The sequence below is a fragment of the Cinclus cinclus genome, chromosome 6, assembly GCF_963662255.1.
Source record: "Cinclus cinclus chromosome 6, bCinCin1.1, whole genome shotgun sequence".
Taxonomy (NCBI): domain Eukaryota; kingdom Metazoa; phylum Chordata; class Aves; order Passeriformes; family Cinclidae; genus Cinclus; species Cinclus cinclus.
Window position 1 is genome coordinate 17,266,002 of NC_085051.1, and position 16,676 is coordinate 17,282,677.

Below are 16,676 nucleotides of genomic sequence, written 5' to 3' on the forward strand. Positions count from 1 at the left end.
GCCCAAAAGGACAGTCCTTCAACAAAAACTAACTCATGTTTAGATGAGGACAGGCTAACTACTTCATGCACTTCATGTCCTTTAACAGAGGCAGATGAACTGGGACAGTAGGGGATATGACATTGCTGCCGAAAGGTTAGCTGGGATGTTTTTGAAACATAATCAACTACATTAGTGAAGAGTATAGAAACTAAAATACATGTTAAGCTGACAATAAACCCCACTTTCTAAAACCAGCAAATGACATGAAACCCTGGGAATTACTTATTGGTTCTGTGGGAGGAGCTGATGGGGTTCTGGTGATAACATTTTCAGGAACTGAGGTGGTAGTTGGTCCAGGAACAGTGGTGGTTGTGCTCTGAGGGCTGGTGGTGGTGGTGGTGGTGGTGGTTGGAGTCTCCGGTGTGGAGGGAGTTGTTGATTTTGGTGTGCTCAGTGTGGACGAAGGTGGGGCTGTTAGAAACAGCAGGAACAGAGAAAACAGACAAAGGCAAAAATGCATGAGTGGGACTCAATGTGAACTGAACAGAAGCTGTTCATGAGGCACCTGCCACAGAGCAGCTAAGGTCGGTCAGCTCAACCTTACCACCAGCCCTTCCTTTCTGTCCCCAAAAAGCGGAGCATTTGAAATCCATGCACACACAGGGTCATGGCCCTTCCCTTGGAGCAATGAGATGGTGCTGGAAGGTGAGATCTACTAATAGGTAAGAGATGTGGAGAAGCACCGCTTTGGGTTGGGCTGGGGCTTTCTATATCTGCCTCATTACCTGAACACCTTGCTAAATCCCAGGGTAAGAGCTGAGATGGAAAGTTGTGATCAGGGAAGAAAGCATGCACAGGAGTATGTTCTTGCCTGACTGGCATGTGGTGTTCCCAATGTCACCCTGAGAAATGGCTTCCCAGAGTACTAGTGAATCTTGTCAGCTAAAGACCACAGTTCAGAGGTAGTCACAGTCTGCCGACTGAAACTGTTCACAAAAGCATATTCATCCTTCATACATCTATACCAGCTGACAAGCTTTAGCACTAACAGGGCAAAGAAAAAAGGAGAGAGGGAAGAATGTCTACATAGCTATGTGCAAATAGTGCCTAAAATGCCAGTACCAAAACCCAAAGCCATGCCACAACTGCACATATGCCCAGTTCTGGCTAAGGGAGAAGGTCCAGCAGCAAAACAGGCAAGATTTCCCATCAGTTCAAGATCTGTGTAAACTGAACATCAGCACAAAACACCTCCTCTGAGCCTTTTTAAGTGAGGGAAGCCAAGATTTTTTTCCCCAGAAACCCAAAACATTGCTCCTTCTCAAATAGCCAGATGAAAGGCAAGTTTTAAGCAAAGGCTGCTCCAGGGATGCTCTGCAGTTACACCCATCCCTAATCCCAATGAGAGGCACACTTTGAGGTGCTTATGAACCTTCAGGGAAACCACAGGAAGGGAACAAACAAAAGCAAAGGCTGGAGAATTACCTGGAGTTGGTACGGTGGTGGTGTAGGTTGGTGTTGGTGAGGATGTGCTTGAAGTAGTTAAAGTGGGTGTTGGTGTCGGTCCAGGAACAGTGGTGGTTGTGCTTGGAGGGCTGGTGGTGGTGGTGGTGGTGGAAGTCTCTGGTGTGGAGGGAGTCATTGTCGATTTTGGTGTGCTCAGTGTGGGTGTAGGTGTGCCTGTTAGAAGCAGCAGGGACAGAGAAAACAGACAAAGGCACAAAGGCATGAGTGGGACACAAAAGGAACTCAACAGATACTGTGCATGAGTCAGCTGCCACAGAGCTAGAAAGTTCAGCCCACCCTTAGCACAGAAAAGATCCCCAGAACCAGCCCTTCCTTCCTGGCCCTGAAAACAAGACTCCTTAATATCCATGCACAGAAAGTGTCATGGCCCTCCTCTCCTGGTGAAGAGGTTACAGATAGTGCTGGAATGTGCTTCTCACAAAATCAGAGAGACCAGCCAATAAATAGGTAAGAGATGAGGAGGAGCAATGCTTTGGATCTAGCTGGAGCTTTCTATATCTGCCTCATTATGTGAACACTATGCTAAATCCTGGGGTAAGAGCTGAGATGGGAAGCTGCAATCAGGGATGGAAGCATGCACATGACTGGCATGTGATTCCCTCTGTAATTCAACGTCAGCCTGATGCAGGGCTTCCCTGGGTACTAGTGGATCTCATCAGACAAAGCATCAGCCAAAAATGGCAGCTCATGGCAAGAGGCAGTCCGCAGAGTGAAACTGCTCCTCAAAGGCTGGCAGGAGAATCCTTCCTTCTTACATGTGTAACAGCTGACAACCAGTAACACTGAGAGGGGGCACAAAAGAGGAGGAGAAAGGACTGAGCCCAAACAGAGCCTGAAATGCCACTGCTACAAGACCAAGTCCCACTCCAAATGCACTCCATGTGTACAGCAACTACATTCTGGCCAGCTGAAGGACACAGTCCAACAACTGCAAAAGCAATGCTACCCATTGGTGCAGCATCTGTCTAAGCTGGGCACCACCATGAAATACCTCCTTGGAGCACTGTGGAGTCAGGAAAGAAAAGACCTTCCCCCAAGAATCCCTAAGTCCTTGTTCCTTATGGAATAGCAGCCCAAGGGCCAGATTTGGCCATAGGACTTTTCCTGGGATTCCCAGAATTTACACGTATCCCTGATCCCATCTAGAGACATGTATGGAGGTGTTCATGGACCTCCACTACTCCCACAGAGAGGCCAGAAATGACAACAGAACCAGAGAATTTTTTGTCAATTCTGTTCCTGGGGACAGAGGGGTTTTGGTGAGAATTACTGCTTTTGGGAACATACTTCCAGGAGCTGAGGTGGTAGTTGTTGATCCAGGAACAGTGGTGGTTGTGCTTGGAGGGCTGCTGGTACTGGTGCTGGTGCTGGTGGTGCTGGTGGTGGTGGAAGTCTCCGGTGGTTGAGGAGTCGTTGTTGATTCTGGTGTGCTCGGTGTGGATGAAGGTGGGACTGTTAGAAACAGCAGGGACAGAGAAAACAGACAAAGGCACAAATGCATGAGTGGGACTCAATGTGAATCAAACAGAAGCTGTGCATGAGGCAGCTGTCACAAACACAGACAGGTCAGCCCATCCTTAGCACAGCAAAAGTCCCTAACCCCAGCCCTCCCTTCCTGGCCCCAGAAAGGAGACTGTGAAATCCATGCACAGACAGGTTCATGTCCCTCTTTGCCTATTGAAGGTTCTCGGGATAGTGCTGGAAGATGCCTTTCACAAAATCAGAGAAATCTTCCAATAGGTAAGAGATCAGAAGGAGCAATGCTTTCCATCTGGCTAGGGCCCTCATTACCTAGAACCTGCTCTCTCCCTCATTACCGAGAACCCCTGACTAAATCTGGGGTTAAGAGCGGAGATAGGAAGCTTTGGTAAGGGAAGGAAGCATGCCCAGCAATGAGAGCACTAACAGGATGTGACCGGAGGACACCGTCTTAAGCTGTGCTGGGTGAGGTTTAAGTTGGACATTATAAGGAATTTCTCCAGAGAACAAATGATTAGACACTGCAATGGACTGCCCAAGGAGGTGGCAGAGCTATAGTGTCTGGTGGCTTTTAAGACAAAAGTGGACGTGGCACTTAGTGCCATGGTCTAGTTGACATGTTGGTGCTCAGGCAAAGGTTGGACACGATGATCTTAGAGATCTTTTCCAACCCAACTGATGTTGTCAGTACATTCCTGCCTGATCATCATCTGATATCCCTGTGGTACAATGAAGGCCTGATGAATGACTTCCCTGGGCACTAGTGAATCTCAAAAGGCCACAGCTCACAGCAAGGGGTAGTCTGCAGAGAGAAATTGTTCCCAAAAGCCTGGCAGGGGAGTCCTTCCTTCCAACATCTATTACAAGTGACAACTGTTGGCATTGGCAGGACAAAGGAGAAGGCAAAATGGAAAAAACTTGGCACAGCTGTGTCCAAACAGAGCCTGATATGCCACTTCCACTAGACCAAGCCCCACTCCAATTGAACTCAATGGCTCCAGTGATTCGGTTCTGGCCAACAGAGCGATGAGGTCCAAAAACAGCAAAAGCAACATTTCTCATCAGTTCAGCAGAGCTTTCTAAGCTGGGCATCAGCATGAAATGACTCCTTGGAGACATGTTGAGTCAGAGAAGCCAAGACCTTCTCCCCACAACCCCTGAATTCTTGTTCCTTATGAAACAGCCAGCCCAAAACACCAAGTTGGGAACAGGCCATTTCCTGCAATACCTGGAAATTATACCCATCCCTGATCCCATAGAGAGGCAAAAAGAGGTGTTTATGGACCTTCATTACTCCAACAGCAGGGGAATGAATATGTGAGAGCACAAAATGTAGAAGTACCTGGAGTTGGTGTGGTAGTGGTGTATGTTGGTGTGGGCGTGGACGTGCTTGGAGCAGTTGAAAGGGGTGTTGGTGATACAGTAGCAGTCGTCGTGCTGGGGGTGCTGATGCTGGTGGTGGTGCTGGGGGGCATCGTGGTGCTGGCAGTGCTGGTGGAAGTCTCCGGTGGCAAGGGAGGTCTTGTTGATTCTGGTGTAGTGGGTGCTCTGCTTGGTGTGGGTGGAGGTGTGCCTGTTAGAAACAGCAGGGACAGAGAAAACAAAGGCACAAAGGCATGAGTAGAATTCTACAGGAACTGAACAGTAGCTGCGCATGAGGCAGCAGCCACAGACATAGACAGGTCAGCCCACCCTTAGTGCAGCAGAGGTCCCTAACAGCAGCTCCCCCCTTCTGGCTCCAGAAAGGCAACTCCTTGACACCCATGCACAGAGATGCTCATGGGCTTCCTTCCCCAGTGAAGAAACTGGAAATGGTTCTCAAAGGTGCTTCTCACAAAATCAGAGAAATCTGCCAGTAAGTGAGAGATGAAGAGGAGTAATTCTTTGGATCTGGCTGGGGCTTGTTCTCTGTGTCATTACCTAGAATGCTTCACAAATTCCTGGAGCAAGAGCTGAGAGTGCAGTATACAGTCCAGGAATGAAGCATGAACAGGAACAGGTACCTGCCTAACTGGCATGTGTTATTCCCTATGTCACCCTGACAAAGGACATCCCAGCATAGAAGTGGATCTTGTCACCCAAAGGCCACAATTCACAGCATGATGTAGTATGCAGAGTGAAACTTCTCCCAAAAGCATGCCAGGGGAATCCTTCCTTCCTATATTTATAACCTCTGAAAACCATTAGCATAGACAGGCAAAGGAGTAGGGGAGAAAGGGAAGAATGTCTGCAAAGCTGTTCCGAAAGACTGTCTAAAATGCCAGTATCACTAACTTAATCCCCACTCCAACTACACACCATGGGTCCAGTGACTACATTCTGCCCAGCTGAAGAACGAAGTTCAACAGTAGCAAAGCAAGATTTCCTGTCAGTTCAGCATCTGTCTAAGCTGGGCACTAGGATGAAAACCCTCCTCAGAGACTGCTGAATCAGGGAAGCCAAGACCTTCTCTTCGTAACTCATGAGTCCTTGCCCAAAAAGCCAGCTTTGGACACAGGACATTTCCTGGAATGCCCAATAGTTATTCCTCGCATCCTGAATCCCATAGAGAGCCTCAAATGGTAAAGCTCAGACACCTTCATTACAACCACAGGAAGGCAACACAGGAGAGAACAAAACATAAAAGAACCTGGAATTGGTAGGGTGGTGGTGTAGGTTGGTGTTGGTGAGGATGTGCTTGAAGTAGTTAAAGTGGGTGTTGGTGTTAGTCCAGGAACAGTGGTGGTTGTGCTCAGAGGGCTGGTGGTGGTGGTGGTGGTGGAAGTCTCTGGTGTGGAGGGAGTCGTTGTCGATTTTGGTGTGCTCAGTGTGGGTGTAGGTGGGGCTGTTAGAATCAGCAGGGACAGAGAAAACAGACAGAGGTACAAAGGAATGAGTGGACTCAGTGTGAACTGAACAGAAGCTGTTCATGTGGCAGCTGCCACAGAGCTAGAGTTCAGCCCATCCTTAGTACAGAAAAGATACCTAGCAGCAGCCCTTCCTTTCTGGCCCAGAAAGAAAACTCATTGACATCCATGAGCAGAGATGGTCATGGTCCTCCTTTCCCAGTGAAGAGACTGCAGATGGTGCTGGAAGATGCTTCTCAGAAGATTGGAGAAACCAACCAGTAGGGAAGAGATGAGAAGGAGTAATGCTTTGGATCTGACTGGGGCTTTCTATCTGTGCTTCATTACCTTAACACCTCGCTAACTCATGCAGTAAGAGCTGAGGGGAATCTGTGGTCCAGGAGTGAATCATGCACCAGAATATGTTTCTGCCTGATACTCATGTGATTTTCCCAATGTCACCCTGATAAAGGACATCACAGATAGTAATCTCTAGGGTCATAGTGGATTTCTATGGTCAGCCAAAGACCACAGTTCACTGCAAGAGGTAGTATGAAGCCAAAAGCATGGTAGGGGAATCCTTCCTTTCTACATCAATACCACTGACAAGCATTAGCACAGACACCACCGAGAAGGAGGAAAGAGTCTATACCGAAAATGCCACTGTCAAAAACCAAACTGTCCAACTCCAAGTCATTGTCTATATTCTGCCCAGCTGAAGGACATGGTCCAACAGTTGCAAAAGCAACATTTTCCATCAGTTCAGCATCTGTCTTAGCTAGGCAGCCAGATGAAATATCTCCTCAGAGCATTGTTGCATCAAGAAAGACAAGATCTTCTTCCTGGGACCCCTGCATTCTCATCACTTTTGAAACAACTCAAATGAATTTTGGGCACAATTCAGTTCATGGAATGCCCAAAAGTTACATACATCCTTGATCCCACACAGAGCCACAAATGGATGTACTCACAGACATTCATTACTTCCAGGGCAAGACCAAAAGTTACAAAACAACCAGAGAAAGTTTGGTTAGTTCTGTGGTTAGAGGCAGAGGGGTTTTTATGGGAATTAGTAACATCAGGAACATACTTCCAGGAGTTGAGATGGTTGTTGTTGATCCAGGAACAGTGGTTGTTGTGCTTGGAGGGCTGGTGGTGGTGGTGGAAGTCTCTGGTGCTGGGGGAGAGGTTGTCGATTTTGGCGTGCTCAGTGTGGATGAAGGTGGGGCTGTTGGAAAGAACAGGGACATAGAAAACAAAGGCACAAATGCATGAGTGGGACTCAATATGAACTGAACAGAAGCTTCACATGAGGCAGCTGGCACAAAGCCAGAGAGGTCAGGCCACCCTTAGCACAGCAAAGATCCCTAGAATGAGCCTTTCCTTTCTGGCCCTGGAAAGCAATCTCCTTGAAATTTGTGCACATGCAGGGTTATGGCTCTAGTCTCCTAGCAAAGAGACTGGGGATGGTATTGGAAGGTGCTTTGCACAAAATCAGAAGGACCTACCAACAGGTAAGAGAAGAGAAGGAATAATTCTTTGGCTCTAGCTGGGGTTTTCTATCTCTGCCCCATTATCTAGAATACCTTACTAAATCCTGGGGTAAGAGCTGAGAGGGGAAGCTGTGATCAGAGAAGGCAGCATGCACAGGACTATGTTCCTGCCGGATTGCCATATCGTTTTCTGATCTCAGGAGTTCCCAGAGTACTACTGAATCTTGTCAGGCAAAGACCACAGTTCATAGAAAGTCACAGTCTGCAGAGTGAAACTGTTTCCAAGAGCATTGCAGAGGAATGCTTCCTTCCCACATCTCTAATAGCTGAGAAGCATTAGTATTGACATGGCAAAGGAGTAGAAGAGAAGGAAGAAAGTCTACACATCTGTAGAGACTAAAAGAACTTAAAATGCAAGTGTCAAAAAATCAAGCCCCACTCCATTACACTCCATGTGTCCAGTAATACCACTCTGGCCAGCTGAACAACAAAGTCCAACAGCACCAAAAGCTACTAAATTCTTCTTCCTTCTGAAACAGAGCTGAAAGGCCAGCAATGGGCAAAGGCTATTTCAGGGGCTGCCCAGAAGATAGACCCATTCATGATGCCACACAGAAAAATAAAAAGAAAAGAGGCATTCACAGACCCTCAGTACTCCCAAACGGAATGAACATATGAGACTACAAAACTTAGAAAGTACCTGGAGTTGGTAGGGTGCTGGTGTATGTAGGTGTGGGAGAGGATGTGCTTGAAGTAGTTGAGGTGGGTGTTGGTGATCCAGTACCAGTTGTGGTTGTGGTTGGAGACCTGCTGGTTGTGGTGGTGGTGGTGGTGGTGGTGGTGGTACTAGGAGTCTCTGGTGATGTGGTTGGCAATTCTGGTGTAGTAGATGCTTTGCTTGGTGTGCCTGTTACAAATAGCAGGGACAGAGAACACAAAGGAATGAGTGGAATTCAATATGAACACAACAGAAGCTGTAAATGAGGCAGCTGCCATAGACCTTGAGAGATCAGCCCACCCCTAGCACAGCAAAGATCTTCAGCAGTAGCCCTTCCTTTCTGGCCCCAGAAAGCAGAAACATTAAATGCCAAGCACACACAGGGTCACAGACATCCATGCTTAGTGAAGATACTGGGGATAGTGCTGGAAGGTGCTTCGCACAAAATCAGAGAGATCTACCAATAAGGAAGAGAGGAGAGGGAAAATGTTTTTCATTGACTGGGAGCTTTCTATCTGTGCCTCATTACATGAACACCTCATTAACTCATGGAGTAAGAGCTGAGATGGGAATCTGTGGTCAGGAAAGGATGTATGCACAGTACCAAGAGAGGATCAATATCTCCACAGGAGAGGAGGCCATAGACCCCTGTGTCCCCGCTCCTTCTGAAACAACCAGCCCAGAGGCTACCTTTGGGCAAAGGTCATTTCAGGGGATACACAGCAACTAGTCCAATCTCAGATCCCACAGAGAGGCACAGACGGAGGTGCTCACAGACCTTCAATTCCCCACAGCAAGGAAACACATGAGAGCACAGACCAGAGAAGTACCTGGTGTGGTGGTGGTATATGTTGGTGTGGGCGTGGATGGGCTTGAAGTAGTTGAAATGGGTGTTGTTGAGACAGGAGCAGTTGGTGTTGTCTGTGAGGTGCTGCCACTAGTGGTGGTGGTGCTGGGGGACAACGTGGACGTGGTGGTGGTGGTCGTGGTAGGGGTGGTACTGCTGGGAGTCTCCACTGGCGTTGGAGCTGTTGTTGACATTGGAGTGGACACACTGGTTGTTGTGGGTGAAGCCATGGAAGGTGTGGTGCTCACTGGAGGTGGAACACACTCGGGGCGGTTGGGGGTGCAGCAGACACTGATCTCATAGTTGAGGCAGACTGGCATTGGAACTATACCTCCTATCTGCTGATCTTTATTGTTACAGATGAGCCCTACATCAACACTACATACCACTTTCTGCCCTAAATCTGCAATGGGAATGTCAGGGAATTTCTGTGATCGGCATGAAATATTCTCAACTTTTGCACACTCCCAGGAGGGGTAGTTGATCCAGATGTTCTCAAAGGTTTCGTAGTCACCACTGTTCTTATCAGAGCCATTTGGGTAAGTCATATCAATCCAGTCCGACCAGATGCAGTCACATGCTGGGAAGTGACAACAAGAGGGACAATTAGACAGGACAGAGACAACAATGCAGGGCACCAGCTCGCACACAGCTGGTGCCTTGGGCATCCCCTGCACTCAACAGTGCCCCTCAGGCTCCTACTGCACTCAACCAACACTGGCCACAAGAAAGCTCAGTAGTGTGGCCAGGCCTCTCCTTCTTGGCCCCACAAACCTCTCCAGCCCCAAATCAGGACACAGACACTGAGGAGTTCTGTGTGTACCCCCATCCCCACAGATGGGTCACATTGCTTTGTATGGTCTCTTGTGTGCAAAGAAACACTCACAATAAGACCAACACAGGAGGCAGGGTAGGACTAAACAGAGAACCCTGCCATGTTCTCAGCTTCTTGGGCCATGCACACCACCTCATTATCTCATGGAGAAACTGAGCACTGCAAAGGCACCCGACCACAGGCAAAGCAGGCAACAGGACACTCACTGCTGACAAAGCCTCAGCTGCTTCCTAGCAGCACACAGATTGCTGGAGCCAAGCACCAACAGGAATGCTGGAAGAATGCAGCTGCCCAGAGCTTGTGTCTATCAAAAGGGGCAATCTGCACTCTGAAACTGCTCCCCAAACGCTGCCAGCAACAGCTGTGGAAGCCTCCTACAGCCCAATCAGCCAGTAAGGAGCAGCAATGGCCAGAGAGAAAAAAACAGGAGAGAAAAGGAAGAAGGTCTGCACAGCTGTGCCAAAACAGAGCCTGAAATGCCACTGCGAACAGCTTTAGTCCCATTCCAACTGCACGCCTTAGGTCCAGTGACTACATTCTGCCCAGCTGAAGGACACCATCCAACAGGGGTAAAAGCAAGATTTCTAGTAGTTCAGAGTCTGTATCAGGTGAGGCACCAGGATGAAATACCTCCTTGGAGCACTGTTGAGTCAGGAAAGCCAAAACCTTCTCCCTGAGACCCCTAAATAATTGTTCCTTCTGAAACAGCAAGACCAAAAGGCCAGCTATGACCACACAACATTTCCTGGGATGCCTGGATGTTACCCCTCCCTGATCCTATCCACAGCCACAAACGGAGGTACTCTCAGACCTTCAGTACTCCCAGTACAAGGTCAGAAATCAAAACAGAAACGGAAAATTATTTGTTAGTTGTGTAGTCAGATGCAGAAGAATTTGGTGGGAATTACTACTGCTTTTGGGAACATACGTATAGGAGTTGAGAAGGTTGTTGTTGATCCAGTAACCGTTGTTGTTGTTGTTGTCGTGCTTGGAGGGCTGGTGGTGGTGGTGGTGGTGGTGGTGGTGGTGGTGGTGGTGGGAGTCTCTGGTGTGGAAGGAGTGGTTGTCGATTTTGGTGTGCTCGGTGTGGGTGTAGGTGTGCCTGTTAGAAACAGCAGGGACAGAGAAAACAGACAAAGGCACAAAGGAATGAGTGGGATTCAATATGAACACAACAGAAGCTGTAAATGAGGCAGCTGCCACTGACCTAGAGAGATCAGCCCACCCCTAGCACAGCAAAGATCTTCAGCAGTAGCCCTTCCTTTCTGGCCCCAGAAAGGAGAAACATTAAATGCCAAGCACACAAGGAGAGAAAAGGAAGAAAGTCTCCACAGCTGTGCCAAAACAGAGCCTGAAATGCCACTGCCAATAACTTTAGTCCCACTCCAACTGCACGCCTTAGGTCCAGTGACTGAATTCTGCCCCGCTGAATGCCACCAAGCAATAGCAGCAAAAGCAACATTCCCATTACTTCAGTAGCTGCCTAAGCTGGGCACAAGCACAACATATGTCCTTGGAGCACTGTTGAGTCAGGGAAGTCAAGACCTTCTCCCAAGGACCCCTAAAGCCTTTTTCCTGATTAAATAGCCAGACAATGGGCAAGGTTTGGCCACAGAAGTTACCCAGAAGTTAGAGCCATCCCTGATCCCATCCTGAGCCAAAAATGGAGGTGCTCATGGACCTTTACTACTCCCACAACAAAGACACAAATGACAACAGAGCAAGAGAACTATTTGTTGGTACTGCAGTTGGAGGCATGGGGCTTTTGGTGGGAATTATTTGGTTTTGGATCATACCTTCTGAAACTGTGGAGGTTGTTGTTGGAACAGTTGTTGTTGTTGTCGTTGGTGCTTCGGTGCTGGTGGTGGTAGTGCTGGCGGTGGTGGTTGTAGTGGGAGTCTCTAGTGATGTGGAAGTTGTTGGCAGTTCTGTTGTAGGGGATGATGTGCTTGATGTGCCTGTTAGAATCAGCAGGGACAGAGAAAACAGACAAAGGCACAAGTGGGACTCCATGTGAAATGAACAGAAGCTGTGCATGAAGCAGCTGCCCCAGACCTAGAGAGATGAGACAACCCTAATACAACAAATGTCCATAGCACCAATCCTTCCTTTCTGGCCCTAGAATGCAGAATCCTTGACATCCATGCATAGAGACAGTCATGTCCCTCCTTGCCTTGTGAAGAGACTGGGGATGGCTGTGGAAGGTGCTTCTCACAAAATCAGGAAAACCAAGCAAGAGATGAGGAGGAGTAATGCTTTGGATCTGGCTAGGGCCTTCTATCTTTGCCTCAATACCTAAACACCTTCCTAAATTCTGGGGCAAGAGCTGAGAGGGAAATGTGTGGTTTGAGTACAAAGCACACACAGAACTACATTCCTGCCTCACTGTCATAGGAGTTCCACTGATTTGATGTCAGTCCTCTGAAGGGCTTCCCAGAGGAGCAGTGAATCTCATCAGCCAATGACCACACTTCAGAGGAAGTGACAGTCTGCAGACTCAAACTGCTCCCAAAAGCCTGTCTCAGAAATCCTTGCTTCCTACATCTATAAACACTGTCATCCACTAGCACTGACATTGCAAAGGAAGAAATGCTTCCTTGGAGCATTCCTGAGTCAGGGAAGGCAAGACCTACTCCCAAGGTTCCCTAAACAGTTCTTCCATTTAAACAGGCAGGCCAAAAATGCCAGCTTTGGGCACAGGACAATTCCTAGTATGCCCAGAAGTTAGAGCCATCCCTGATCCCATCCTGAGCCAAAAATGGAGGTGCTCATGGACCTTTACTATTCCCACAACAAAGACACAAATGACAACAGAGTAAGAGAACTATTTGTTGGTACTGCAGTTGGAGGCAGGGGGCTTTTGGTGGGAATTATTTGGTTTTGGATCATACCTTCTGAAACTGTGGTGGTTGTTGTTGGAACAGTTGTTGTTGTTGTTGTTGGTCCTTTGGTGGTGGTCGTTGTGGTGGGAGTCTCTGGTGATGTGGAAGAGGTTGGCAATTCCGGTGTAGGGGTTGGTGTGCTAGGTGTGCCTGTTACAATCAGCAGGGACAGAGACAACAGACAAAGGCACAAATACATGAGTGGGACTCCATGTGAAGTGAACAGAAGCTCTGCATGTGACAGACAGGTCAGCCCACCCTTAGCACTGCAAAGGTCCATAGCACCAGCCCTTCCTTTCTGGCCCTGGAAAGCAGAATCCCTGACATCCATGCACAGAGAAGGTCTTGGTCCTGTTTTCTTAGTGAAGGGATTAGGCATAGTGCTGGAAAGTGCTTCTTACAAAATCAGAAAAAACATGTCAGCCTGAAGTAGGAAGCCTTTGTGGCTTTCCACTCAGAAAATGCCTCTAGTGACAGGAGTTGGAAACATGGCCTACTCTTTTCTCACACAGCAGGTCCTTCTGGGTATATTCTCTCTAGCAGAAACTTAAAAGTCCAAACCCTCCTAAGTAAGACTTCCTTGCAAATCAAAGTTTTCTATGACTGTGCTCTGCTTTTAGTAGCCAATAGCCTTTTATTTCTCCAAAGGCAAAGTAAGTCCAAAGAGTATTTTGTTGTTAAATACCTGTTGAAGTTTCTGGAGTGGGGACTGGTACCGTATACTCACTTGTGGAAGGGGTCTGTATGGGCGTGGTTGAAGTCCTGGTTGTAGTGGTGGTGGGAATTGTCTTGGTGCTGGTTGAAGTTGTAGTTTGTGGGGTAGTAGGTATAGTTGTAGGCTCACAAGGAATTTCTTTCCACTCACAACAGTCTACTCTGATTTCATAATTATAGCAAAGTTGCCACATAGTTACATCTTGCTCATCATTTTTACAGATTAGCCCATATGTAACATTACACTGGACTTTCTGACCAAGTTCTTCTAAGCTCACATCAGGCTTATCCTTAGCCCTGCATTCAATTTTTTCAGGAGCTGTACATATTTTGTTTCCATGGTTTCTTATTTCCTCATATGTTTCGTAGTCACCATCACCTTCTTCAGGTTTACTAACATCAAACCACTGAGTCCATTCACAGATCAGTCCAAAGCAAGGAGCTGCAAGAAAAGACAGAGATTTCAGCCCTTACAGAGAACATCCCGAGAAGATAAATTTTTGATTTTCTTCCATTAAGGACTAGAGGACTGCATTGCAATTTTTCATCATTCCAAAGAAAAGAGTTCTAAAATTGGTTCTGTATTACCAGTCTTTAAACTGGAAGTTTTGCATCAAAATAAAATCACCAAATTGAAACCTCTAAAGGTCCTTCTTCTTTATATACTTTTGAAATTATAAAAAAAAATATTTATTTTTTTAAAAATGCATTTTTCTGAATTTATTGTCTTTAATTTATTCTTCCTTTAAATATTCCTTTGACATTTTTAACAAGCTTGTTTTGTATATACAACTTACTTGTAGTTACTGGATGGCTCGTAGTGGAAACTGAAATAGAACAAAAAGAGATTATCATTTCAAAAGAAATATAATAGTATTTTTTTGCTGACGATCCTAACATTATTTCTACTATCCCATTAGGATATTGTAAAGCCAACATGTTTTTTAGAAACAGGAAGGCACCCTGCACATTCATACTTACAATTTCTTTCATGAGAAATAAATCAACTCAAAATGCTAAAAGTCTTTCTTAGTGAGGTGTGATAGAACAATCCCTATATATTGCTCTATCTCTGTCAACCATAATCCCATGTAATTGTACATTCTATATTTAGAATATTTTCCTTAAAGAAAACAATTTTTAGATCACATCTGTATTGATGATTCACCTGGGGTGGTGGTGGTAAGAGTACTGGAAGGGAAGGAGGTTGAAATGGTTGTAGGCGAAGATGTTGGACAAGTAACGATTTCACCAGGAACTACAGAGCCATTTTCTGCACAAATGTATGTTATACATATGTCACCATCCTGTACTTGTCCCACAGTAGCACCCACTTCGTAACTTGTTCCATTGATGACACAAGGACACCCTGCAAGAAAAGAGTTTTACTGTGCAATTTCTCTACTACCATGTAAGAGGCAGAGGCAAAATACTTAAGGACAAGAGTCCATTTGCATGAGTCGTGGTTCTCAGAGTTGTACCTGGAGCTTAGATCTATAACATTGTGCTAATTTATCTTTACGTTTAAAACAATGTTAGGACATATTTAATCAAGTCCTGAATAAAATGCCTGGTGGAACAGACTTAGAAGGTAGGTTTTAAAATGTTCTGAGAGAAATAATAATCACAATTTTATAATAAATAATATTTATAATAAATAATAATTTGCAAACTGACACTTTTATATTAATAACTACATGTTCAGGAAGTGCAAACTCATAGTGAAGTCCATTAGTTTGATTATGCGACATGGGGAGAAAGACTGACAGGGCATGAGAAAAAAGTTTAACCAGTAGTACTAACAGCAAGGCTCAACAAAAGTGCTGGCAAATTTTCTTCAGTCACAGCTTTCAGCAGCACTGCAAAGAATTATTCTAAATCAATACTAAGTCTTTTGCAGAGTCAGACAGAGCAGTTCTATGATTTTTTTTTCCTTTTTGTTTCCAGAAAAACCCAAATGTTATTTACCTGGGACTGGTTTACACTGTATGGATCCTGATGGGACACAGACACTAAAAGAAAAATTTTCGAAAGTTAAAATGTTGCTAATGTTTTATAACACCTGTTAGCAGAGTCAAGAGTACAGAAACATAGATATTTGCCACTTGATCATAATTCACACTACTGAATATTTTTCTGGGTATATTTTCTAGTGCTGCCTACCATTTTTCTTTCAAATAAAGTCATCACTTTCAGTACAATTGCAAGTTGCAATACTGCAATAACAATTGTTTTGCAGAGTGAACTCAATAGCTAGATCAGATTATTCTCTGGTCAGCACGTAGAGCCAGAGGTGTAAGCACTGTCATTGCTAACACTCTAAGCACATATTTGGGACTCAACTATAACTTTCAAGCAAAGAGTATTTCAGATTACAGTGATGTGGAAGTCCCAGTTTTAAGTGAGAATGCAAGGCAGAGTAACCCCTCTCTTCCCAAAGAGTCATGAGAACTGAAAGGTTGTTTTAGAAGTTCACCCAGGTTTAATTATTATAATTTACAACAGCAGACAGGTATAATTAGTGAATTTGCTAATACACTTATTATAATAACACTACCAACCTGAAATCTGGATTATTAGGGATTTGAAAAATTATGAAAAACAAGAATACCAGTTCTTCAGCTGAAGTTGCATCTCTATTTTTTTGAGGCCCAGTAAAGTAAATGAGGGACTCGGCATACAAAAATTATTTCCTGAATTACTGCAAGTAATTTTTATATACCATATTGTACAGTTTTCTTTGGAGGGTACTTCTTGCCCAGGGGGTACATGGGTTCCATCCTCGAGGTAACATCCGCATTTATCTTCAGTCACACATTCCTTTGTCTCTTCATTATAAATAGGCTTGTCCTTAGGGCATCTGGGGTAGCAGCCTATTGATGACAGGTAGAACAGAATACAGGATGAAGAAAAAGTACAAAAAGTTAACTCAATAGTATGTTACCATCTGAAGGTAAATTATTCTCATTTAATCAAGCATAGTGAAATAAATCTAAAACTTTCCATTCAAATCAAACAGTGGACAATTAGTCTTTCCAAAAGACTTCAACAGTTCTCATTGATAATACTGGGGTGAGGATGATTAAGTAAGAGGGTTTTTTTATGAAAACTAGTGAAGTTTCTTTTTGTTAGTTCAATACCTTAGAGAAACCCCTAATTTATACTCATTTCTATGGGCAGGTAGTAATTTTAAGACAAAGAAACACCCCAATTTTTGTATAGATCACTATATCAATAATACTTTTGTGAGCAATATGGAAGCAGATTCACTAACAGGTTTTTCACTACATTTCTTGGAACATTAGACCTTGTTTATATGCCTTGAATACACTACGTATCTCTACCTCAAACACATAATTTATCTGTGCTTTTCC

At 45.4% G+C, this 16,676-nt stretch overlaps 1 protein-coding gene across 1 annotated transcript in view; it reads right to left on the bottom strand.

The window, feature by feature from the left end:
- The window catches only part of MUC2 (mucin 2, oligomeric mucus/gel-forming), a 52,116-nt gene that overhangs the window by 13,794 nt on the left and 21,646 nt on the right, over positions 1 to 16,676 (bottom strand). Inside the window, exons 26-41 of the mRNA XM_062495356.1 lie at positions 16,025 to 16,175; positions 15,271 to 15,314; positions 14,471 to 14,671; positions 14,100 to 14,129; positions 13,316 to 13,744; positions 12,598 to 12,738; positions 11,503 to 11,664; positions 10,635 to 10,808; positions 8,855 to 9,451; positions 8,007 to 8,213; positions 6,904 to 7,041; positions 5,618 to 5,812; positions 4,331 to 4,561; positions 2,797 to 2,961; positions 1,468 to 1,662; positions 265 to 453 (exon numbers count right to left, since the gene is read on the bottom strand). Coding sequence (XP_062351340.1) covers positions 265 to 453; positions 1,468 to 1,662; positions 2,797 to 2,961; positions 4,331 to 4,561; positions 5,618 to 5,812; positions 6,904 to 7,041; positions 8,007 to 8,213; positions 8,855 to 9,451; positions 10,635 to 10,808; positions 11,503 to 11,664; positions 12,598 to 12,738; positions 13,316 to 13,744; positions 14,100 to 14,129; positions 14,471 to 14,671; positions 15,271 to 15,314; positions 16,025 to 16,175 — 3,249 coding nt within the window. The remainder of the gene's footprint in view (positions 1 to 264; positions 454 to 1,467; positions 1,663 to 2,796; positions 2,962 to 4,330; positions 4,562 to 5,617; positions 5,813 to 6,903; positions 7,042 to 8,006; positions 8,214 to 8,854; positions 9,452 to 10,634; positions 10,809 to 11,502; positions 11,665 to 12,597; positions 12,739 to 13,315; positions 13,745 to 14,099; positions 14,130 to 14,470; positions 14,672 to 15,270; positions 15,315 to 16,024; positions 16,176 to 16,676) is intronic.